Source organism: Indicator indicator, chromosome 42 (assembly GCF_027791375.1).
Source record: "Indicator indicator isolate 239-I01 chromosome 42, UM_Iind_1.1, whole genome shotgun sequence".
In the NCBI taxonomy this organism is placed as follows: domain Eukaryota; kingdom Metazoa; phylum Chordata; class Aves; order Piciformes; family Indicatoridae; genus Indicator; species Indicator indicator.
In genome coordinates, this window is record NC_072051.1 from 692,426 (window position 1) to 717,089 (window position 24,664).

Consider the following 24,664-nt stretch of genomic DNA (forward strand, 5'->3'; position numbering starts at 1 on the left):
GCTGTGCTGTGGCTGTGCTGTGCTGTGGCTGTGCTGTGGCTGTGCTGTGGCTGTGGCTGTGCTGTGGCTGTGGCTGTGCTGTGCTGTGGCTGTGCTGTGGCTGTGGCTGTGCTGTGGCTGTGGCTGTGCTGTGCTGTGGCTGTGCTGTGGCTGTGGCTGTGCTGTGGCTGTGCTGTGCTGTGGCTGTGGTTGTGCTGTGCTGTGGCTGTGCTGTGGCTGTGGCTGTGGCTGTGCTGTGGCTGTGCTGTGGCTGTGGCTGTGCTGTGGCTGTGGCTGTGCTGTGGTTGTGCTGTGCTGTGGCTGTGGCTGTGCTGTGGCTGTGCTGTGGCTGTGGCTGTGCTGTGGTTGTGCTGTGCTGTGGCTGTGCTGTTCTGTGGCTGTGCTGTGCTGTGGGTGTGCTGTGGCTGTGCTGTGGCTATGGCTGTGCTGTGGTTGTGCTGTGCTGTGGCTGTGGGTGTGCTGTGGGTGTGCTGTGGCTGTGCTGTTGCTGTGCTGTGGCTGTGCTGTGGCTGTGCTGTGCTGTGCTGTGGCTGTGCTGTGGCTGTGGCTGTGCTGTGGCTGTGGCTGTGCTGTGGCTGTGGCTGTGTCTGTGGCTGTGCTGTGCTGTGGCTGTGCTGTGGCTGTGGCTGTGCTGTGGCTGTGCTGTGGTTGTGCTGTGCTGTGGCTGTGGTTGTGCTGTGCTGTGGCTGTGCTGTGGCTTTGGCTGTGGCTGTGCTGTGGCTGTGCTGTGGCTGTGGCTGTGCTGTGGCTGTGCTGTGCTGTGGCTGTGCTGTGCTGTGGCTGTGGCTGTGGTGTGGCTGTGGCTCTGCTGTGGCTGTGTTTGTGGCTGTGCTGTGGCTGTGCTGTGGCTGTGCTGTGCTGTGGCTGTGCTGTGGCTGTGGCTGTGCTGTGGCTGTGCTGTGGCTGTGGCTGTGGCTCTGCTGTGGCTGTGGCTGTGCTGTGGTTGTGCTGTGCTGTGGCTGTGCTGTGGCTGTGCTGTGCTGTGTCTGTGCTATGGCTGTGGCTGTGCTGCGGTTGTGCTGTGCTGTGTTTGTGGCTGTGCTGTGGCTGTGCTGTGGCTGTGGCTGTGCTGTGGCTGTGCTGTGCTGTGGCTGTGCTATGGCTGTGGCTGTGCTGTGGTTGTGCTGTGCTGTGGCTGTGCTGTGGCTGTGGCTGTGCTATGGCTGTGGCTGTGCTGTGGTTGTGCTGTGCTGTGGCTGTGCTGTGGCTGTGGCTGTGCTATGGCTGTGGCTGTGCTGTGGCTGTGCTGTGCTGTGGCTGTGCTGTGGCTGTGGCTGTGCTGTGGCTGTGGCTGTGCTGTGCTGTGGCTGTGCTGTGGCCGTGGCTGTGCTGTGCTGTGGCTGTGCTGTGGCTGTGGCTGTGCTGTGGTTGTGCTGTGCTGTGGCTGTGCTGTGGCCGTGGCTGTGCTGTGGCTGTGCTGTGGCTGTGGCTGTGCTGTGGCTGTGCTGTGGCCGTGGCTGTGCTGTGGCTGTGCTGTGGCTGTGGGTGTGCTGTGGCTGTGCTGTGGCTGTGGCTGTGCTGTGGCTGTGCTGTGCTGTGGTTGTGCTGTGGCTGTGGCTGTGGCTGTGCTGTGGCTGTGCTGTGGCTGTGGCTGTGCTGTGGCTGTGCTGTGGCTGTGGCTGTGGCTGTGCTGTGGCTGTGCTGTGCTGTGGCTGTGCTGTGGCTGTGGCTGTGCTGTGGCTGTGCTGTGCTGTGGCTGTGGTTGTGCTGTGGCTGTGCTGTGCTGTGGCTGTGCTGTGGCTGTGGCTGTGCTGTGCTGTGACTGTGCTGTGGCTGTGCTGTGCTGTGACTGTGGTGTGCTGTGGCTGTGCTGTGGCTGTGGCTGTGCTGTGCTGTGACTGTGCTGTGGCTGTGCTGTGCTGTGGCTGTGCTGTGGCTGTGGTTGTGCTGTGGCTGTGCTGTGCTGTGGCTGTGCTGTGGCTGTGCTGTGGCTGTGGCTGTGGCTGTGCTGTGGCTGTGCTGTGGCTGTGCTGTGGCTGTGGCTGTGCTGTGCTGTGGCTGTGCTGTGGCTGTGCTGTGGTTGTGCTGTGCTGTGGCTGTGGCTGTGCTGTGGCTGTGCTGTGGCTGTGGCTGTGCTGTGGCTGTGGCTGTGCTGTGGTTGTGCTGTGCTGTGGCTGTGCTGTGGCTGTGGCTGTGCTGTGGCTGTGGCTGTGCTGTAGTTGTGCTGTGGCTGTGGCTGTGCTGTGGCTGTGGCTGTGGCTGTGCTGTGGCTGTGCTGTGGCTGTGGCTGTGGCTGTGCTGTGCTGTGGCTGTGCTGTGGCTGTGGGTGTGCTGTGGCTGTGCTGTGGCTGTGGCTGTGCTGTGGCTGTGGCTGTGGCTGTGCTGTGGCTGTGCTGTGCTGTGGCTGTGGCTGTGGCTGTGTCTGTGCTGTGCTGTGGCTGTGCTGTGGCTGTGGTTGTGCTGTGTCTGTGCTATGCTGTGGCTGTGCTGTGGCTGTGCTGTGGCTGTTCTATGGCTGTGGCTGTGCTGTGCTGTGGCTGTGCTGTGGCTGTGGCTGTGCTGTGGCTGTGGCTGAGGCTGTGCTGTGGCTGTGCTGTGGCTGTGCTGTGGTTGTGCTGTGGCTGTGCTGTGGTTGTGCTGTGGTTGTGCTGTATCTGTGGTGTGGCTGTGCTGTGGCTGTGGCTGTGCTGTGGCTGTGCTGTGGCTGTGCTGTGGCTGTGGCTGTGCTGTGGCTGTGGCTGTGCTGTGGCTGTGCTGTGCTGTGGCTGTGGCTGTGGCTGTGGCTGTGCTGTGGTTGTGGCTGTGCTGTGGCTGTGCTGTGGCTGTGGCTGTGCTGTGGCTGTGCTGTGCTGTGGCTGTGCTGTGGCTGTGCTGTGGCTGTGGCTGTGCTGTGGCTGTGCTGTGCTGTGCTGTGGTTGTGCTGTGTCTGTGCTATGGCTGTGCTGTGGCTGTGGCTATGCTGTGGCTGTGCTGTGGCTGTGGCTGTGCTGTAGCTGTGGCTGTGCTGTGCTGTGGTTGTGCTGTGTCTGTGCTATGGCTGTGCTGTGGCTGTGGCTATGCTGTGGCTGTGCTGTGGCTGTGGCTGTGCTGTAGCTGTGGCTGTGCTGTGCTGTGGTTGTGCTGTGCTGTGGCTGTGCTGTGGTTGTGCTGTGGCTGTGGCTGTGCTGTGGCTGTGCTGTGGCTGTGGCTGTGCTGTGGCTGTGGCTGTGCTGTGGTTGTGCTGTGCTGTGGCTGTGGCTGTGGCTGTGGCTGTGCTGTGGCTGTGGCTGTGGCTGTGGCTGTGCTGTGGCTGTGGCTGTGCTGTGGCTGTGCTGTGGCTGTGGCTGTGGCTGTGGCTGTGCTGTGGCTGTGGCTGTGCTGTGGTTGTGCTGTGCTGTGGCTGTGCTGTGGCTGTGGCTGTGGCTGTGGCTGTGCTGTGGCTGTGGCTGTGCTGTGGCTGTGCTGTGCTGTGTCTTGTGCTGTGGCTGTGCTGTGGCTGTGCTGTGCTGTGGCTGTGCTGTGGCTGTGGCTGTGGCTGTGGCTGTGCTGTGGCTGTGCTGTGGCTGTGGCTGTGGCTGTGCTGTGGCTGTGGCTGTGGCTGTGCTGTGGCTGTGGCTGTGCTGTGTCTGTGCTGTGTCTGTGCTGTGGCTGTGCTGTGCTGTGGTTGTGCTGTGTCTGTGCTGTGCTGTGGCTGTGGCTGTGCTGTGCTGTGGCTGTGGCTGTGCTGTGGCTGTGCTATGGCTGTGGCTGTGCTGTGCTGTGGCTGTGCTGTGGCTGTGGCTGTGCTGTGGCTGTGGGTGTGCTGTGGCTGTGCTGTGCTGTGGTTGTGCTGTGTCTGTGCTGTGCTGTGGCTGTGCTGTGTCTGTGGTTGTGCTGTGTCTGTACTGTGCTGTGGCTGTGGCTGTGCTGTGGCTGTGGCTGTGCTGTGGCTGTGCTATGGCTGTGGCTGTGCTGTGCTGTGGCTGTGCTGTGGCTGTGGCTGTGCTGTGGTTGTGCTGTGCTGTGGCTGTGCTGTGGTTGTGCTGTGGCTGTGCTGTGGCTGTGCTGTGGCTGTGCTGTGGTTGTGCTGTGTCTGTGGTGTGGCTGTGGTGTGGCTGTGGCTGTGCTGTGGCTGTGCTGTGCTGTGGCTGTGCTGTGGTTGTGCTGTGGCTGTGCTGTGTCTGTGGTGTGGCTGTGGTGTGGCTGTGGCTGTGCTGTGGCTGTGCTGTGCTGTTGTTGTGCTGTGGTTGTGCTGTGTCTGTGGTGTGGCTGTGGTGTGGCTGTGGCTGTGCTGTGGCTGTGCTGTGCTGTGGCTGTGGCTGTGCTATGGCTGTGCTGTGGCTGTGGCTGTGCTGTGGCTGTGCTGTGCTGTGGCTGGGCTGTGGCTGTGCTGTGCTGTGGCTGTGGCTGTGGCTGTGCTATGGCTGTGCTGTGGCTGTGGCTGGTGCTGTGGCTGTGCTGTGCTGTGGCTGTGCTGTGGCTGTGCTGTGGCTGTGGCTGTGCTGTGGCTGTGCTGTGCTGTGGCTGTGCTGTGGCTGTGCTGTGGTTGTGGCTGTGCTGTGGCTGTGGCTGTGCTGTGGCTGTGCTGTGGCTGTGCTGTGCTGTGGCTGTGCTGTGGCTGTGCTGTGGTTGTGCTGTGGCTGTGCTGTCGTTGTGCTGTGGCTGTGGTGTGGCTGTGGCTGTGCTATGGCTGTGCTGTGGCTGTGGCTGTGCTGTGGCTGTGCTGTGGCTGTGGCTGTGCTGTGCTGTGGCTGTGCTGTGCTTGTGGCTGTGCTGTGGCTGTGCTGTGCTGTGGCTGTGCTGTGGCTGTGCTGTGCTGTGGCTGTGCTGTGCTGTGGCTGTGCTGTGGCTGTGGCAGTGCTGTGGGTGTGCTGTGGCTGTGCTGTGGCTGTGCTGTGGCTGTGGCTGTGGCTGTGGCTGTGCTGTGCTGTGGCTGTGCTGTGCTGTGGCTGTGCTGTGGCTGTGCTGTGGCTGTGGCTGTGCTGTGGCTGTGGCTGTGCTGTGCTGTGGCTGTGCTGTGGCTGTGGCTGTGCTGTGGCTGTGCTGTGGCTGTGCTGTGGTTGTGGCTGTGCTGTGGCTGTGCTGTGGTTGTGGCTGTGCTGTGGCTGTGGCTGTGCTGTGGCTGTGCTGTGGCTGTGGCTGTGCTGTGGCTGTGCTGTGGTTGTGGCTGTGCTGTGGCTGTGCTGTGGCTGTGGCTGTGCTGTGGCTGTGCTGTGGCTGTGGCTGTGCTGTGGCTGTGCTGTGCTGTGGCTGTGCTGTGGCTGTGCTGTGGTTGTGCTGTGGCTGTGCTGTGGCTGTGGCTGTGCTGTGGCTGTGCTGTGGCTGTGCTGTGGCTGTGGCTGTGCTGTGGCTGTGCTGTGCTGTGGCTGTGCTGTGGCTGTGCTGTAGTTGTGCTGTGGCTGTGCTGTGGCTGTGGCTGTGGCTGTGCTGTGGCTGTGCTGGGCTGTGCTGTGCTGTGGCTGTGGCTGTGCTGTGGCTGTGCTGTGGCTGTGGCTGTGCTGTGGCTGTGCTGTGGCTGTGCTGTGGTTGTGGCTGTGCTGTGGCTGTGGCTGTGCTGTGGCTGTGCTGTGCTGTGGCTGTGCTGTGGTTGTGCTTTGCTGTGGCTGTGCTGTGGCTGTGGCTGTGGCTGTGCTGTGGCTCTGCTGTGGCTGTGCTGTGCTGTGTCTTGTGCTGTGGCTGTGGCTGTGGCTGTGCTGTGGCTGTGGCTGTGGTTGTTCTGTGGCTGTGGTTGTTCTGTGACTGTGGCTGTGCTGTGGCTGTTTCTTACCTGGCTCTGTCCCTTCCCCACCCAGAGGTGGCCCTTGGGGCCCACAGGATGTCTAAGGATCCCTCCAGGATCTCTGGCCCCATCCCTCCAGACCCTGCTGTGCTTCCAGCCTGCTTCAGGCATCCCTGCTCTGGTGAGTCCCTGTGCCCCTGGCAGATCTGGGGCTGTGCTTGGGCAGAGCACAGCTTGCTGAGACTGCTGCAGGGTTTCCCCATGGGGGGGGGGTGTTCCTCGAAGGGCTCTGCAGAGCTCGGTGGGGTGGGGAGGAGCTCTTTGGTGGTGTCTGAAGTGTCAGCTCCTTTCCTGCTGATGTCCTTCTCTTTCTTTCTCTGCAGCTCGAGGCAGGCTGGAAGGGAATTCTCAGAAGCTGGAGTTTGCCTCTGGCCCCCTGACCCCTGCTGGCAGCTCCCCCCCTGCTCCAGGCAGTGCCCGCCCGGTGCCCACAGCCCCTGGGGTCCGCCCCAGCGGGAGGCACTGCCTGCAGAGGGGACAGAAGGGGACCCTCAGCCTCCTGCTGCAGCTCCAGGGCATCTCCCTTGAGGGGCACCTGCCAGCCAGGAGTAAGTACAGGGAGCCACTGCCCAGAGCCTGGGGTGGAGCAGGGTCTGGGATGGAGCAGAGTCTGGGATGGAGCAGGGTCTGGTATGGAGCAGGGTCTGGGATGGAGCAGAGTCTGGGATGGAGCAGGGTCTGGAATGGAGCAGAGTCTGGGATGGAGCAGAGTCTGGGATGGAGCAGGGTCTGAGATGGAGCAGGGTCTGGGATGGAGCAGAGTCTGGGATGGAGCAGGGTCTGGGATGGAGCAGCAGAGCCTGGGATGGAGCAGGGTCTGGGATGGAGCAGCAGAGCCTGGGATGGAGCAGGGTCTGGAAATGAGCAGAGTCTGGGATGGAGCAGGGTCTGGGATGGAGCAGGGTCTGGGATGGAGCAGAGTCTGGGATGGAGTAGGGTCTGGGATGGAGCAGCAGAGCCTGGGATGGAGCAGGGTCTGGGATGGAGCAGCAGAGCCTGGGATGGAGCAGGTCTGGGATGGAGCAGGTCTGGGATTGAGCAGCAGAGCCTGGGATGGAGCAGGGTCTGGGATGGAGCAGCAGAGCCTGGGATGGAGCTGGGTCTGGGATGGAGCAGGGTCTGGGATGGAGCAGCAGAGCCTGGGATGGAGCAGGGTCTGGGATGGAGCAGCAGAGCCTGGGATGGAGCAGCAGAGCCTGGGATGGAGCAGGGTCTGGGATGGAGCAGGGATTGGGATGGAGCAGGGTCTGGGATGGAGCAGGGTCTGGGATGGAGCAGGGCATGGGATGGAGCAGAGCCTGGGATGGAGCAGCAGAGCCTGGGATGGAGCAGCAGAGCCTGGGATGGAGCAGGGTCTGGGATGGAGCAGGGCCTGGAATGGAGCAGCAGAGCCTGGGATGGAGCAGCAGAGCCTGGGATGGAGCAGGGCTTGGGATGGAGCAGCAGAGCCTGGGATGGAGCAGGGTCTGGGATGGAGCAGGGCTTGGGATGGAGCAGCAGAGCCTGGGATGGAGCAGGGTCTGGAATGGAGCAGAATCACAGAGCTGTCAGGGCTGGAAGGGAGCTCAAGGCTCAGCCAGCTCCAACCCCCTGCCATGGGCAGGGACACCTCACACCACAGCAGGTTGCTCACAGCCACCTCCAGCCTGGCTGCAAAAACCTCCAGGCAGGAGGCTTCCACCACCTCCCTGGGCAACCTGTGCCAGTCTCTCACCACCCCTGGTCCACCACAGGTCCTCCCTCTGCAGATTGCCTGTGTGCAGAAGGGGACAGAGCTTCGTCTGCCTGTGGAGGAGGAGGTTGTGAGGGGCAACTGTGGGCAGTGATGGCAGTGTTGGGGCAGCTGTGGCAGTGTTGGCAATGCTGGGGCAGCTGTGGGCAGTGGTGGCTGTGCTGGGGCAGTGCTGGCATTGCTAGGGCAGTGGTGGCAGTGCCCTGGCAGCAGTGGCTGTAGGCTGTGTCCCCCTGTGTGCAGGGCAGGAGGCCAAGGACCACAAGCAGGAGAACAGGAGGAGGCTGAAGGAGATTCAGAGGCAGTGCAAGGAGAAGCAGCGAGCCCAGGGGCAGGGCCAGCCCACACCTGTGAGAGCCCTCTGGAGATCCCAGAGGTATGAGAAGGTGGAGTCCAAGGTGAAGGCCAAGCTGCAGGTTGGTACCCAGGGAGCTCAGGAGCCCTCCTGGCCTGGCACGGGGGTCAGGCACCAGGCTCCAGGGGTGCTGCAGAGGGTGGAGGCCCAGGCAGAGCTCTGGGTGCAAGAAGGAGCTGAAGCAGGGTGTGCAGATGTGGCAGAGGGGCAACATCTGGCTCTGGAGAGCCAATGATCATCCCCAGCCTGGCTGAGCAAGGGGAGGCCCCACACAGGGCAAGGCTGAGGAGAGAAGCTCATCCCAGCCCCTGCCTGGGGGGCTCCTGCTTGCCCTTTGCAGAGCAGCCTGTCCAGCTGTGGCCAGAGGTGCATCCAGCTGCCTGGGCATCTCCCCAGGGTTTGGGGCACTGCTGCTTGCCTGGGGTCTGTGCTGAAAGCTGTGGTGGCACAGCTCATGGTGCTCAGAGGCTCTGCAGCCTGTGGGCTCACAGTGGCTCTCCACCACACAGCCCCAGCAGGGTGGGACTGGAAGGGACCCCTGGTGACCCCTCAGTCCAACTCCCCTGCCCCAGCAGGGCACCCACAGCAGCTTGCCCAGGAGCACAGTGCCCAGGGGGGGTTGGAAGCTCTCCACACAAGGACACTCCACAACCTCTCTGGGCAGCCTGCTCCAGGCCTCCAGCACCCTCACACCAAACAACTTTCTCCTCCTGCTCAGATGGAACCTCCTGGCTGCCAGTTTGTGCCCTCTGCCCCTTGGCCTGTCCCTGGGCACCACTGAGTAGAGCCTGGCCCCAGCCCCTTGCCCCCCACCCTTAGGGTCAGATCCCTGAACCCTCCTGCAAGCTGCTGTCCAGCTGGGTCACCACCTCTGCCCACTCAGATCCTGTGCAGACACCAACTGCAAGAGCTGGCAGCACAATTCCTGAGCCAGCTGCTGTGTCCCTCCTCCCTGCTCTGCCACCAACCTCTGTGACACCTCTGACCCTTCCAAGAGGGGAGCTAACCCCTGTGTGCTGGAGGACCTCTTGCAATCCTGTGTGACAGATCCCCTGCTCAGAGGGAGACTGAGAGCCCTTCTGCCCTGGGGAGGGGGAGGTCTGTGCGCAGCAGCTCCTGCCTGCTGAGTTCTTGTGCTCTGGGGGTTCCTGCAGAGACAGGTGGCAGGAGGCAGAGAGATAGAAGGAGGAAGAGAGGTGGAAAGAGGTAGAGAGGAGGCAGGAGGCAGAGAGGTGGAAGGAGGCAGAGAGGTGGAAGGAGGTAGAGAGGTGGAAGGAGGCAGAAAAGGCAGGAGGCAGGAGACAGGTGGCAGGAGGCAGAGAGGAGACAGGAGGCAGAGGTGCAGGAGGCAGAGAGGTGCAGGAGGCAGAGAGGCGCAGGAGGCAGGAGGCAGAGAGGTGCAGGAGGCAGACAGGAGGCAGAGGGAAGACAGGAGGCAGAGAGGAGGCAGGAGGCAGGAGGAAGAGAGGAGGCAGAGAGGAGGCAGGAGGCAGAGAGGAGGCAGAGAGGAGGCAGGAGGCAGAGAGGTGCAGGAGGCAGAGAGGAGGCAGAGAGGAGGCAGGAGGAAGAGAGGAGGCAGAGAGGAGGCAGAGAGGAGGCAGGAGGCAGAGAGGAGACAGGAGGCAGAGAGAGGGGCAGGAGGTCTCAGATGGGTGTCTGAGGTAGGTGTCTCAGGTGGGTTGGTGTCTCAGGTAGGTGTCACAGGTAGGTGTCTCAGGTGGGCTGGTGTCTCAGGTAGGTGTCTCATGTTGGTGTCTCAGGTAGGTGTCTCAGGTGGGTTGGTGTCTCAGGTAGGTGCCTCAGGTGGGCTGGTGTCTCAGGTAGGTGTCTCAGGTGGGTGTCTCAGGTGGGTTGGTGTCTCAGGTAGGTGTCTCAGGTAGATGTCTGTGTCAGTGTGAGCTGAAATTCCCCCCACACTGACAATAACCAGGTTAGCTCAGTCTGGAAGCAAATGAAAGCTGTATTTACAAGCAGAGTCTAAAATCTACGATGAAATGCAATGAATATGTACAAATAGACAAAATTCACAACACTTACAAATATATACAATCAACAGAAAAAAAACCACAACCAAGCTCCCTTTGCTTCCCCCCAAAGGGGACCTTTCCCAAGGGGCCTCTCTCCCAGGAGCTTCCCCTCAGGTCCCCCTGGCAGAAAGTAGAGTTAGCTAAAGCAGAGAAGTTGTTAACTTAGCTCACCAAGGCCAGTGTGTTATCTTCAGCCAGAAGAGAGGAAGAAACAGCAGCCAGACAGCCCAGCAACTGCCCCCACTGCAGATTGCAGAGTGCCCACTTTGGTTTGAGTAGTAGTGTGTCGGTGTGAGCTGAAATTCCCCCCCCACCAACAATAACCAGGCTAGCTCAGTCTGGAAGCAAATGAAGGCTGTATTTACAAGCAGAGTCTAAAATCTACGATGAAATGCAATGAATATGTACAAATATACAAAATTCACAACATTTACAAATATATACAATCAACAGAAAAGCAGAACCAAGCTCCCTTTGCTTCCCCCCAAGGGGACCCTCCCAAAGGGGCCTCTCTCTCTCCCAGGAGCTTCCCCCCAGATCCCCCTGGACAGAGAAGCAGAGTTAGTTAAGCAGAAAGTTGTTAACTTAGCTGCCAAGGTCAGTACGTGTTATCTTCAGCCAGAAGAGAAGAAGAAACAGCAGCCAGACAGCCCAGCAACTGCCCCCACTGCCGAACGCAGAATGTGCAGAGTGCCTACTTTGTTTTGGGTAATAGTTCTTAAACATTTCTATCTATCCAATGGAAGTGTTTAGAACAATCGTTATTTTGCTTTCTTACACCCAATAGTGACTTATTTACATTCTTTCACTTTCTCTGTTCTGAACTTTGCAAGGAAAAATTAAAAAGACAGTTTCAAACCATCACAGTCCACCCCTTCTAAACAATTCCATTGGCTGCTACTACCATTTATCTAATCTAAAATAATATCTACAACAATAGGTGAATAAAGACCATAGTCCATTCCGGCTATCTCAGATGTAGATGATTCAAAAGAGTCAAATCACAGGAAAAACAGCAAACAGCTTGTTTCCTCGCAGATGGAGCGAAGAAAGGAACAGGGACTCTCAGGTGACTCAGGGCTCTCAGGGTTCGTGCACCGTAGATCTCATGAACTCTCCTCTTGGGCGCGATGCTGTATCTGCGCAACACTCTGAATTTAACCTCTCTCAGCCAAAGTTAGATTTCTTTGTGGAATACACTGAATTTCACCATTTTCTTGCATCACCCAATAGGTGTGACCAGGACCTTCAGCAGAAACCACCCCTCGGACAGGTTTGGCCTCTCCTGACGGAGAAAATACCCAAACAGTTTTGCCTAACAGATTCTTTTCTCTGATAACAGGAACTCTATCACCTTCCTCCTTTCGCAACAAATCTGATTGGGCAGGTCCAGCTCGATTCACTGAACCTCTACTATTCACCAACCAGGTTGCTTGTGCTAAATGTTTCTCCCAGTTCTTCAAAGATCCACCCCCCATGGCTTTGAGAGTGGTTTTCAGCAAACCGTTGTAGCGTTCGATCTTCCCTGCAGCTGGTGCATAGTAGGGAATGTGGAATATCCACTCGATGCCGTGCTCTTTGGCCCAGTTTTTTACAAGATTGTTCTTGAAATGAGTTCCATTGTCCGACTCAATCCTCTCTGGAGTTCCGTGTCTCCACAGGATTTGTCTCTCCAGGCCAAGAATGGTGTTACGTGCAGTTGCATGAGGAACTGGATAAGTTTCCAGCCATCCAGTGCTTGCCTCTACCATAGTCAGCACATACTGCTTACCAGATGGAGAACGAGGTAGAGTGATGTAGTCAATCTGCCAGGCTTCACCATACTTGTACTTGGACCATCGGTCACCGTACCACAAGGGCTTGATCCGCTTTGCCTGCTTAATAGCAGCACAAATGTCACAGTCATGGATGACTTGTGTGATAGCATCCATGGAAATGTCAATGGATCTGTCACGAGCCCATCGGTAGGTTGCATCTCTGCCTTGATGTCCTGACGAGTCATGGGCCCACCGAGCTAAGAACAGCTCACCTCGGTGTTTCCAGTCAAGATCAGGATCAGGATCAGAGTTTGTGTCCACCTGGGAAACTCTTGCAGCTAGATCTGCCTGATGGTTGTGTTGTTGTTCCTCAGTAGCTTTGCTCTTAGGAATGTGAGCATCGATGTGTCTCACTTTCACTGGGATTCTCTCAATGTGAGCAGCAATGTCTTGCCACAGATCTGCAGCCCAGATTGGCTTTCCTTTCCTCTGCCAGCCATTCTTCTTCCAGTCTTTCAGCCAACCCCACAAGGCATTGGCTACCATCCACGAGTCGGTGTAGAGATAAAGCTTTGGCCATCTCTCACGTTCAGCTATGTTAAGAGCTAGCTGGACAGCTTTTACCTCTGCAAATTGACTGGATTCTCCTTCTCCATCTCTCGCTTCTGCAACTCTGCGCGTTGGGCTCCACACTGCAGATTTCCATCTCCGCTTGTTCCCAACAAGACGACAGGAACCGTCTGTGAACAAAGCATATCTCTTTTCATCATCAGACAGATCACTGTAAGGAGGAGCTTCCTCAGCACGAGTTACTCTCTCCTCTGGAGGTTTAGCACAGCTTGTGCCTTCTGGCCAGTTTGTGATCACCTCCACCAAACCAGGCCTTTCGAGATTTCCCATTCGAGCTCTCTGTGTTATCAGAGCCATCCACTTAGACCAGGTAGCATGTGGTGAAGAACCTTTGCCTTTGAACATCCAATTCAGAACTGGCAATCCAGGAGCTAGAAGAAGTTGTGACTCAGTTCCAATCACTTCAGAAGCAGCTTTCACTCCTTCATAAGCAGCTAAAATCTCTTTCTCTGTTGGAGTGTAGTTTGCCTCTGAGCCTCTGTAGCCACGACCCCAGAAACCAAGAGGACGTCCTCGTGTCTCCCCTGGAGCTCTTTGCCATAAGCACCAGGTTGGACCATTGTCACTCGCGGCCGTGTACAGAATGTTCTTAATGTCTGGACCAGTTCGGACAGGTCCCAGACCCATCGCTTGGACTACCTCTCGCTTGATCTGGTCAAAGGCTGCTTGTTGCTCAGGACCCCATTGGAAACTGTTTCTCTTTCGAGTCACATCATATAGAGGTTTCACAATCTGACTGTATCCAGGAATGTGCAGTCTCCAAAATCCCACTATGCCTAAGAAACGCAGAGTTTCTTTCTTGTTGATGGGATTTGCCATGGTGGAGACTCTGTTTATCACATCCATTGGGATGTGACGGCGACCATCTTGCCACCGCACTCCCAGAAACTGGATTTCTCTGGCAGGTCCTTTCACCTTGTCTCGCTTGATAGCCAAACCAGCTTGCAAGAGAATGTCAATGATTTTGTTACCTTTCTCGAAGACTTCTTCAGCAGTCTCACCCCAGACGATGATGTCATCGATGAACTGAATGTGTTCTGGAGCTCCACCTTTCTCCAAAGCATCATGGATCACTGCATGGCAGATGGTTGAACTGTGAATCCACCCCTGGGGCAAACGATTGAATGTGTACTGAATGCCTCTCCAGGTGAAAGCAAACTGAGGCCTGCATTCCTCTGCTATGGGAATAGAGAAGAAAGCATTAGCAATGTCTATGGTAGCATACCATTTGGCCTGCTTGGATTCCAGCTCATATTGGAGTTCCATCATGTCTGGCACAGCTGCACTCATGGGTGGAGTTACTTCATTCAAGGCACGGAAATCAACTGTCAGACGCCACTCTCCATTCTGCTTTCTCACAGGCCAGATTGGACTGTTGAAAGGTGAATGACTTTTGCTGATGACCTTCTGACTCTCCAACTGACGAATCAAGTTTTGAATGGGCACCAAAGAGTCACGGTTGGTTCTGTATTGTCTGTGATGCACAGTTTGAGAAGCAACCGGCAGCTTTACATCCTCTATCTCATGTTGTCCCACAACTGCAGATTCATCTGAAAGCTCAGGTCTAATGGACAACTTCAATTTCCCTCCATCAATTTCTACAGTTGCTATTCCAAAAGCCCATTTGTAACCCTTAGGGTCTTTAAAACGCCCTTCTCTCAGAAAGTCAATTCCCAAAATACAAGGTGCATTAGGTCCTGTTACAATAGTATGTTTCTTCCACTGCTTCCCAGTTAAACTTATGTCAACCTCTATCTTAAACAACTCTTGAGATCCACCAGTGACTCCCTGAATAGTTATAGATTCTCCCCCTTGATAATTTGATGGTATTATGGTGCACTGAGCTCCTGTGTCAACCAAGGCCCTGTACTTCTGAAATTTTGAAGTGCCAGGCCACTGGATGTACACATCCCAATAGATTCTGTTATCTCCATTATCCCTTACCTCCCCCTGGCGGAAGGCAGGGCACCCCTAATGGTGGGGATTACCTCCACATGTACAGCTGGCACAATGTCCAGCACCAGAATTAGGATCACTGTTGGAGCTATCAGAGTTGTTCTGGGAAACTGAGGAAGTGACAGCTACCCTCCTGGTATTGCTAGCTCGGGATCTGCCCCTCTGCAGCTCCCGTAACCTCTTGAAAAGATCAGAAGTTGGTTGACCATCCCATCTGTTCATGTTCTCACCAAACTGATCACGCAGAGTTATCCAGATACTGCCACGTGATTGCCTCTGCTGTCTGTTTTGGTTTGACCTATTCTGGAATGGCCTTCCTGGAGCACATCTGTTCCTAACAGCTGAAACTTGTATCCATCTGGAGGAAGAGGAATCAGAATCATCCCCCTTCATCAAGTTGGATATGGAGGTTTTAAGTTCCTCCTTCAGCTCTTTCATGCAATTCTTTTTATCTCTCCAGACAGAGTTTCAATGGCTGAAACCAAAGAAGTACGTGCAAGACTATCCTCCAATTGCCTCATTTGGTCAGTGAAATGGCCAACAGTGGGAGGCACTCCACCATAATTTCTTGCCACAATCCTGCTTGCCAGAATAGTAGCATAATTAGGAGGAGCAAGCTTAATAAGCTTTTTGGCAAGGCCTGTTCCAACAGGAATTTCATCAGGATTCAGAGTCTTATGATCTCCATACATTACTTCCCTCACAGCAAATTCTCTCAGACTCTTGATTCCCTCAGCTATTGTGGTCCAAGGCTTAGGGTTCCATGGTAAATCATCTCTGCTGGGGTACCTCAGCGAGACTGCCAGTAGGAGGCGTGCCCACAGAGAAACTTTACCAATGCACTTGCCTAGGTGCCTGTCTATGCCTGTATCCTTTGACAGCATCCCCAACTGAGAGGCCGATTTATCACCTACCACCAATGCTGGGGCTCCCATATCAAAACACCTGGCTAACCAAGACAGGACAGGCTCATTATCTCCTCTGATGTAATCCTTCCTCACATGTCTAATTTCCTCTCTGGGTGCATTAGCTGACTGTATGTCATCCTCATCATCATCATCATCATCCTCAGGTCGCTGTCCCCATAATCCTGTTGTAATCCTCCGTGCAATTTCCTGGAGTTCAGAGGCTCTGCCAGCAGTTGCTAATTTACCAAGGTCCACATCCCCACCTACATCTCCATCATCCATGTGTGGTCTCAAGAGGTCTACCAGAGTTTTAAGGCTAACCTTCTCTTCCTCACCAGAAGGATCTTTCTTAACAGAGGGACCCTGAGTAGAAGGACCCTCATCTCCATGTGCACCATCTGCACCATCTCCTGCACCATCTGCACCTTCTGCAGCTCCTTTGCGCTTTCTGGTGACAGTGGCAACCAAATTTACTGGGTTGGCTTTCACATTCACAGCAGAGTTGGCAGGAGGAGAGGAATTCTGTGCAGGGTTAGCAGGTACAGAGGGATTCTGTGCAGAGTTGGCAGGTGCAGAGGGAATCTGTACAGAATCAGCAGGAACAGAAGGATCCTGTGCAGAGTCAGCAGGTACACTCTGAGACCCTGCAGCCGCTGCTGCGTCCATCTGGGCAGCAGAGGGAGGAGGAGGAGACTGTGCCTCATCAACGGTGCCTGCCTGTGCAGCTGTGTCTGCCTGTGCCTTGTCAATGGCGCCTGCCTGAGTAGCCACGGCTGTTATATCAGACTGGCACATTTCCCAGACCTACTGGCAATGGTCCCGCAGCTACTGCTGCTGGCTCTGAGTCAGGGCTATCAGCAGCTTTCTCACAAACCTGAACTGTGATTTCTTGGTCACCGTAATCAGAATCAGAAACCAATTCCGAACCTCTCTGAGCTTTTCTATGTTTCCTCTTACATCTACGCAGGTTGCAAGAGCAAGTAGCCTTATGTCCTTCTTGACACAGTGCTATCAGTAGCCATATGATTATTCCAAGAAGCAACAAAATTAAGGCTAGTACAAGATATCTAGGGTACCACTGGTTCCAAAGACCCTCTGTAGTTGTAAGAGGAGTAACAAACTCAAATGTGTCTGCTAGCAGATCCATAGTTGAGTTACCATAGCTTCTAGGCCCAATAAGACCACAACAGAATCCAACCACATTTAGTAACTTGTTCTTAACCCAAAGAAATGACTTATATGCCACATATCTCACAATCTTGTCTATCATGGCAGAAACGGCCCATCTATAGACAATCACACTGATAACAGATGAAATAAAATGACTCAGAATCCAAAACAGCTTCATTTTGCTTCCTTATCTGAGCAGGAATAAATCAAACAAGCAATCGAGCCCCACGTTGGGCGCCAAAAATAAAAAGTGTGTTGGTGTGAGCTGAAATTCCCCCCACACTGACAATAACCAGGCTAGCCCAGTCTGGAAGCAAATGAAGGCTGTATTTACAAGCAGAATCTACAATCTATGATGAAATGCAATGAATATGTACAAATAGACAAAATTCACAACATTTACAAATATATACAATCAACAGAAAAAAAACCACAACCAAGCTCCCTTTGCTTCCCCCCAAAGGGGACCTTTCCCAAGGGGCCTCTCTCCCAGGGGCCTCCCCCTAGGTCCCCCTGGCAGAAAGCAGAGTTAGCTAAAGCAGAGAAGTTGTTAACTTAGCTCACCAAGGTCAGTGTGTTATCTTCAGCCAGAAGAGAGGAAGAAACAGCAGCCAGACAGCCCAGCAACTGCCCCCACTGCACATTGCAAAGTGCCCACTTTGGTTTGAGTAGTAGTTCTTAAACATTTCTATCCATCCAATGGAAGTGTTTAGAACAATCAGCATTTTGCTTTCTTATACCCAAAGTGATCTATTTACACTCTTTCACTTTCTCTGCTTGAACTTTGCAAAGTAAAATTAAAAAGTTTCAAACCATCACAGTGTCTCAGGTGGGTGTCTCAGGTAGGTGTCTCAGATGGGTTGGTGTCTCAGGTGTCTCAGGTGGGTTGGTGTCTCAGGTGGGTGTCTCAAATAGGTGTCTCAGGTGGGTTGGTGTCTCAGGTGGGTTGGTGTCTCAGGTAGGTGTCTCAGGTGGGTTGGTGTCTCAGGTGGGTGGGTGTCTCAGGTGGGTTGGTGTCTGAGGTGGGTGCCTCAGGTGGGTGTCTCAGGTAGGTGTCTCAGGTGGGTGTCTGAGGTAGGTGTCTCAGGTGGGTTGGTGTCTCAGGTGGGTGTCTCAGGTGGGTTGGTGTCTCAGGTGGGTTGGTATCTCAGGTGACACTTCAGGCAGTCTGCTTGCTGGCTGGGTCCAGCTGCCTCCCCCAGGCCCTTCTGCCCAGCCCTGGCTTGGCTGGGCAGGTTTCTGTGTGCTGCAGCTGCCCTCTGCCAGTGCCTCTCTTCTTGCCCTTCCCAGGAGTGCTGCCCACCTCCCAACCCAGAGGCTCTGAACTTCCTGAGGGCCTATTCTGGCTGTGGCCCTGGCATCAAGCCCTGCAAGTCACTGTCCCCACGGCCTTCCAGAGCCAAAGCAGCAGCAGCAGACACAGAGGCTGCAGAGGCAGCAGCTGCAGGGACCAAGGTGAGCTGCACCCTGCCTGCAGCCATGCCAGGGCCTCCTGGCACCGCTATCTGCCTCCTGCTTTGCCCTCTGCCTCCTGCTTTGCCCTCTGCCTCCTGCTTTGCCCTCTGCCTGCCTTCTGAAGAACTGGGGCAGATGTGCTGTGTGAGCAGCAAGGTCTGGGCCTGGCTGAAGGGGCAAGGAGTAGGGCCATGGTCCCTGGGGTGGTGTGGGGGGCACGCAGGGTCTGCCCCTGCCACCCTCTGCTGCATCCTGGTGAAGGTCCTTGTGAGAATGCCACCTCCTCCTTGCCCTGCAAGTGCCAGTGGAGTCCAACCTGCTTCTCCCAGGAGGTCTTGGGGGATTTGGACACCAAAGGAACTGTGGCCCCTGGGCACTGGGTATCAGTGTGGGAGCTGGGGATAAATCCCTGGTAGCAGCTGGGAGCTTTCAGGCAGCCTGGCAGGTCCCAGGCTGCTCCTTGCTTGGTTGGTTTGTGGGTTCCCAGATGCTGTGGAGTACCTGAGCTGAACCGGGGTGGAAGCTCCCATGGAGGAGAACCTGAACCCCACCTCCAGTGCCCTTCTGCCCTCTCTGAAGCACTGGAGGCCGTCTGTGGGCAGTGCCCCAAGGGGCAGCTCAGCTCCTGCTCTGCCAGCAGCTCTGGTGCATTGCTGACCTGCTGAGGGCCTGACCACTCTCACCTTCCTCTCACCTTCCTCTCACCTGATGGGCTCCCAAGTGCTCACCTGGACTGTGTCCAGTCTGGTTCTTTCTGTCCTTCTGCTGAGAGGGCACCTTGGGGACCTCAGAAAGGCCACTTTGAGGCATGGTGCTTGGTGCCCAGAGCCTCTGCCTGCCTGCTGGGCTGGGCTGGGCAGTGCTGGGCTGGGCTGGGCTGGGCTGGGCTGGGCTGGGCAGGGCTAGGTTGGGCTGGGCTGGGCAGTGTTGGGTTGGGCTGGGCTGGGTTGGGCTGGGCTGGGCTGGGCAGTGTTGGGTTGGGCTGGGCTGGGCTGGGCTGGGCTGGGCTGGGCTGGGCAGTGTTGGGTTGGGCTGGGCTGGGCTGGGTTGGGCTGGGCTGGGCTGGGCAGGGCTGGGTTGGGCTGGGCTGGGCAGTGCTGGGCTGGGCTGGGCTGGGCTGGGCTGGGCTGGGCTGGGCTGGGCAGTGCTAGGTTGGGCTGGGCTGGCCTGGGCTGGGCAGTGTTGTGCTGGGCTGGGCTGGGTTGGGCTGGGCTGGGCTGGGCTGGGCTGGGCAGTGCTAGGTTGGGCTGGGCTGGGCAGTGTTGTGTTGGGCTGGGCTGGGCAGTGCTGGGTTGGGCTGGGCTGGGCTGGGCAGTGTTGGGTTGGGCTGGGCTGGGCTGGGCAGTGCTGGGTTGGGCTGGGCTGGGCTAGGTTGGGCTGGGCTGGGCCTGGCTGGGCAGTGTTGTGTTGGGCTGGGCTGGGCTGGGCTGGGCAGCGTTGTGTTGGGCTGGGCTGGGCAGTGCTGGGCTGGGCTGGGCTGGGCAGTGTTGTGTTGGGCTGGGCTGGGCTGGGCTGGGCTGGGCAGTGTTGTGTTGGGCTGGGCTGGGTTGGGCTGGGCTAGGCTAGGCTGGGCTGGGCTGGGCTGTGTTGGGCTGTGTTGGGCTGGGCTGGGCAGTGCTGGGTTGGGCTGGGCTGGGCTGGGCAGTGTTGGGTTGGGCTGGGCTGGGCTGGGCAGTGCTGGGTTGGACTGGGCTGGGCTGGGCTGGGCTGGGTTGGGCTGGGCTGGGCTGAGCTGGGCTGGGCAGTGCTAGGTTGGGCTGGGCTGTGCTGGGCTGGGCATTGTTGGGGCATTGCTGGGTTGGGCTGGGCTGGGCTGTGCCACTCCCACACCTGCACTTCAGTGCCTTGTGTGCTGCTGCTCTACTTTGTGCCCTGTGGGGCAGAGTGCCAGGGGAGGGCTGTTCCCTTTTCTCCCTGCAGCTGCCTGTGGAGGGCAGGAGCATCGACTTCATCAGGCACAATGCCCTCAATGCCAAGCGGGCACCGCTGCGGCGCTCCCAGTCCCTGCAGGCCCTGGCAGAGCTGCTGGAGCAGAGGCAGCAGGAGCAGGAGGACTACAACAGGCAGCAGAAGGGCCACGTGCCCCAGTAGTAAGTATGGCTCAGACTGGCCCATGACACCGTGCCCACTGCCCTCCACCATGCCCCCCAGCTCCTGTGCAGAGAGAGGAGGAGCCAGGGGCAGGGCCACAAGCAGCACAATCTACTGTGTCCTGGGGCACCACAGAAGGGTTTGGGGTGGAAAGGTCCTCCAGGATCTTCCAGTCCCACACCAACCCAACCCCCCCATGGTCACCAAACCATGGCCCCAAGTGCCATGGCCACAGTTCTGCAACCCCTCCAGCCATGGGGACTCCACCACCTCCCTGGGCAGCCTCTGCCAATCCCTCACCACTCTGGCAGAAGAGAAATTTTGCCTCCTCTCCAACCTAAGCCTCCCCTGGCACAATTTCAGGACATTTCCTCTCCTTCCATCCCCTGAGACTGGGGAGCAGAGCCCAACCCCCACCTGGCTGCAGCCTCCTCTCAGGAGCTGTAGAGAGCAATGAGGTCTCCCTCAGCCTCCTCTTCTCCACACCAAACCCCCCCAGCTCCCTCAGCTGCTCCTCCCCAGCCCTCTTCTCCAGATCCTTCCCCAGCTTCCCTACCCCAATCAATCCCTCCTGGTTTCTGGGCTTGAGGAGTACACCATGGCCAGTCTGGGCTCACAGGGGATTTTGTCTCCTCCTGCCTTGCTGTGCCTCAGTGCTGCTGGCATGGGAATGCTCTCAGTTCTGTGCTGCTGCCCCTTGGCAAGCCCTGCTCCAGGGGACAGAGCTTCAATGCCAAGAGCTCTGGGTTGGGAGCCTTTGCTCTGCCTTGCAAGGCTCCATCCTGGGAGCCGGGGGAACATCCAACCAGGGAGGTGCATTTAGGAGCTCTGGCTTGAAAGATGAGCAGAAGACTGCAGAACCTCTGCTGTGGGGCCAGGCTGGGAGAGTTGGGGCTGTGCAGCCTGCAGAAGAGAAGGCTGCAGGGAGAGCTGAGAGCTGCAGCTGAAGCTCTGCAGGGGAGCTGCAGGCAGGCTGGGGAGGGACTGTTCAGAAGGGGCTGTGGGGATAGGCCCAGGGGCAATGGTTTGGAAGTGGAGCAGGGCAGAGTTAGGTTGGAGCTCAGGAGGAAGTTGTGCCCAGGGAGGCTGGGCAGACACTGGCACAGGTTGCCCAGGGAGGTGCTGGAGGCTCCATCCCTGGAGCCATTCAAGCTCAGCCTGGCTGTGTCCCTGGGCAGCCTGCTGCAGCTGGAGGTGTCCCTGCTGCCTGCAGGGGGTGGGCAGGATGCCCTGGGAGGGTCCCTTGAGCCTGATGCTGGCTGTGAGGCTGTGTTGGATTGCTGTGACCCTGTCCTGGGGCTGACCACGGTGCCAGGGCTTTGGCTCTCTGCTGTGCCTGCTGTTCCCTGGCTCTGAGCTGCTCTGTCCCACTTCATCCCATCCCTGGCCCACAGATGGCTTTGAGAGGACTCTGTGGCCTGGGCCAGGAGCAAGGAGCAGAAGGCTTTGTCTCTGGGGACCTCCTGTTGGCCTCAGTGCATCTCCCTGGTGCCTGTGGAGCGTTTGCTGCTCCATGCACCTCAGCTGGCTGTGCCCCTGCATGGCAAGGGCCTGTGCCAGCTGGGTGGCTCTCTGTGGTCCTCAGGCCGTGACATGGAGGTTTGAAGGGCTTGACTGGTGCCTCCCTGGGTGCCCCTGGTGCCAGGTGTGCTGATGTGCTCTGCTCTGCCCTGCCAGCCTGCTGCAGAGGAAGGAGCTGTGGCGCAGGCAGCGAGAGGAGCAGCTGAGGAGCCTGCCAGACCCGGACACACCAGCTGGACACAGCAGGATGCCTGAGGGCCAGCGTCTGGAGACCCTCAGCAACCTGAAGCAGAGTAAGAGGAAGAGAAACAGGGGGAGGGGGACAGGCAATCCCAGCCAGAAACAAGGGCTGTAGGGCACAGATCCCTAGAATGAGGCTGGGATAGGAGCTGTGTGCCTGGAAAGCCCTTTCAGGCTGGTGGCACCTGCAGGTCACAGGGCTGGCTCTCTGCAGCAGCCTTCTCCACTGGACCTGCTGTTAGAGTTGCTCTTGAAATGACAGAAAGGGTTTGGGTGGAAGGAATCTTCAGAGGTGTCCATTCCAGCCTTTGGTTCTTCCAAGCTGGAGCAGGTAGCTCAGGTCCTGCCAACCTTACCCAATTCCAACCCCCCCCTCCCATGGCCAGGGGCACCTCCTACTAGAGCAGGTTGCTGAAAGCTCCTTCAGTGTGTCTGCAGCTCCCAGTGGGCACAGCAGGGCCTGGGCAGTGCTGGTGTGCAGCAGCCCTGCTCCAGCTGAGCTGTGAGGAAGAGGAGGATGGGAATCCTGAGTCCTTCCTCCCTGAGGAGGAGGTCACAGCCTCAGCTGCAGGGTGGAGTTCTTCCCTCTGCCCACTCACACAACTTGCTGATTGGCTTGTGGTGTTTTTTTCTTTTCTTTCCCAGGCCAGGAGCAGCTGATAAGGGACCTGGTGATGCTGCCAGTGCGTGCAGACACCCTCAGCATGCAGAAGAGGAAGGTGGAGCTGGAGAGGAAGCTCTCCCAGCTGGAGGAGGCCATCAAGATCTTCTCAAGGCCCAAGGTTTTCATCAAGCTGGACTCCTGAGCTGTTGGGAGCTCTGCAGGAAGAGCTGCTGGGAAGGGACAATCACCACTTCAGGAGGGGAGGAGGAGGAGGGGAGGGCAGGGCCCTGGGCCCACAGCAGTGCAGCCACAGTGCCCAGCATGCAGGCAGCATCCCCAGAGCTGTGCCCTGTGCACAGGGAGGGAGATGGCCTCTGCTCTGCTGGTCTCTGCTGCTTGGCTTCTCAGGGGGCAGCTCCCTGCTCTGCACCCATGGCTCCATTCTGACATGTTTCTAGAACCTGGTAGGAGGTCTCCTGTGCTGCTGCCTGTGGTTCCCTCTGCTGCCCTCTTCCCCCTGAGCTGGGCCCTGGCACCTGCAGGCTTGGCTGCAAGAAGCCTCCTGCTGTGCCCTGCTCCTGAGCACTGACCTGTGCTGCCCACACCCTGCCTTGGCACCCTCTGACCTGCTTGGGGCCAGCCAAGAGGTGCAGAGCTTCAGTCCCTCCTGCCCAGGGCAGAGCTGGGCTGGCTGCAGGGGGTCTGAGTGGATATACAAAGAAGGCTTTGTGGTGTCCTGGGGCAGGACATAGAATGGATGGAGCTGGGAGGCACCTTGAAGCTCATCCAATTCCAACCCCTCCCTGCTGTGGGCAGGGACACCTCCAGCCAGAGCAGGTTGCTGAAAGCTTCCTTGGTGTGTGTGCAGCTCCCAGTGGGCACAGCAGGGCCTGGGCAGTGCTGGGGGGCAGCAGAAGGCAGGTGGAGAGCTGCAGGTCCTGCTGCTGCTGTCTGCAGAAGCCCAAAGGGGGCAGGGAGTTCTCCCAGTGCCCAGGTGCTGGGAGGTGGTGGTGGGCTCTGAGCCCTGCCAGACTTCAGGCCAGCAGGGCAAGGCTGAGCAGAGGCCATGTGCAGGTCAAGTCTCTGCCTCCTTCCCTCCAGTGGGACCCGGGCAGGCCTCTGCAGGGGTCCGGCTGTGTGGGACAGGGAAGGGGTGAAGCTGGCAAGGAGCGCTGGGTGGCTCAGTCCAGCTCCTGCTGGGCACAGGGCTCAGGGCCTTGCCCAGAGGCATTAGGAAGATCTCCAAGGCTGGGGTTGCCACCAGCACCTCGCTGGGGCTGTGCCACCCTCAAGAGGGGCACTTGTTCCCCTGAAGTCCCATCTAAATGTCCCTTGTTGCAGCTTGTGCCTGTGCCCAGTCTCCTTTGGGTGCCCAGGGTGGGGATGCTGCTCAGGGGTGCCCCAGGCAGGAGCTTTGCTGCCCAGGGTTGCTCCTTCCCGGGCAGCGTTTTGTAGGGTGGGCACCAGCCCTGCCTGCGGCACCCAGGGCTCTGCACTGCCCTGGGCTGTGGGGACTGCTGCTGCTGCCAGGGACTGGGGAAGCTCTTGGCAGTGAGGGCAGGAGGAGGGGAGGTGCCAACCGGAAGAGCAGCCCAGGTTGCCCTGGGGCAAACAGGCTGAGCCGGCTGGGTGGGAGCAGCTGGGGGCCACCGGCACCAGCCCCCAGGCACCAGCCCCCTGGCACCTCCCTGCCCTGCCCGGGCAGGACCAACCAGCTCTCACCTGCCTGGGCCCTGCCCGGGCACTCTGAGTGCCATCCTGCTTGGGACCCCTGCAGCCGACAGCTTTAGCCCTCACTGAGGGCTCTCCCTGCCTGCCCCTGGCAGGGTTGTGGCTCTGGGCAGCCACTCAGAACCCAGATGGTGCCATCCCTTCAGCCCCAGGAGCTGCAGCAGGTCCTCCTCCTCTTCCTCATCCAGTCCCACCACGTGCCCTGGACAGCAGTGCTGACGAGAGGCCCCTGGGGCTGTGGGACCCTTGGCAGGGTCCTTGGCAGAGCTGGCACAGTCAGGGCCTTGGTGTTCAACCAGCCCTGTGGTTCCCAGGCAGCTGCTGGCCCTGCCAGGGCAACGCAGAGCACCAGGCCAGCAGCACAGCCAAGGCCAGAGCCACCATCAGCCTGGCACTTGGGGAGGGCACTGGGAGCCCCAGGTGGGCAGGAGGGGTGGGTATGGCCCCCTCGGCCTGGGGCTGGAGGAGAACAGAGCTGTGCCAGCCCAGCAGTGCCTACTGGGGCTGAGTGCCAGCCCAGCAGTGCTTCCCTGGGCTGAGTGCCAGCTCAGGTGCTGCTGCCACCCAGGTGTCACCCACAGCATCCTCTGGGTACCAAGGGCACTGCAGCAGGGCCAAGGTGGGAACCGGGGGGCACAGGCAAGGCTCACTGCATCAGTCTCCCATGCCAGACTCAGTGCCCAGAACATCCTGGACAAGTGCCCATGGGACAGGACTGTGCAGGGGGTGGGAAAAGCCTCAGCACCCCCTGAGTCCCTGGCCCACCCCACAGGGCCCACACTGGGGTCACCAGGGGAGCAGCAAGGCCAC

General features: G+C 58.0%; 1 protein-coding gene across 2 annotated transcripts; it reads left to right on the forward strand.

Annotated features, from left to right (window-relative positions):
* Window positions 1-5,713: 5,713 nt before the first annotated feature.
* Window positions 5,714-22,345, forward strand: ENKD1 (enkurin domain containing 1). Of its 2 annotated transcripts, none has more exons than XM_054397205.1 (7): window positions 5,714-5,798; window positions 6,001-6,225; window positions 7,653-7,825; window positions 17,503-17,667; window positions 19,588-19,757; window positions 21,436-21,572; window positions 22,165-22,345. In XM_054397205.1, the coding sequence occupies exons 1-7, from the start codon at window positions 5,714-5,716 to the stop codon at window positions 22,323-22,325; spliced, it is 1,116 nt and encodes a 371-aa protein (XP_054253180.1). In that variant the 3' UTR covers window positions 22,326-22,345. The 2 variants fall into 2 exon arrangements, with proteins under 2 accessions (XP_054253180.1, XP_054253181.1); XM_054397206.1 differs by having other exon boundaries at window positions 17,503-17,622; window positions 19,600-19,757.
* Window positions 22,346-24,664: the final 2,319 nt, after the last annotated feature.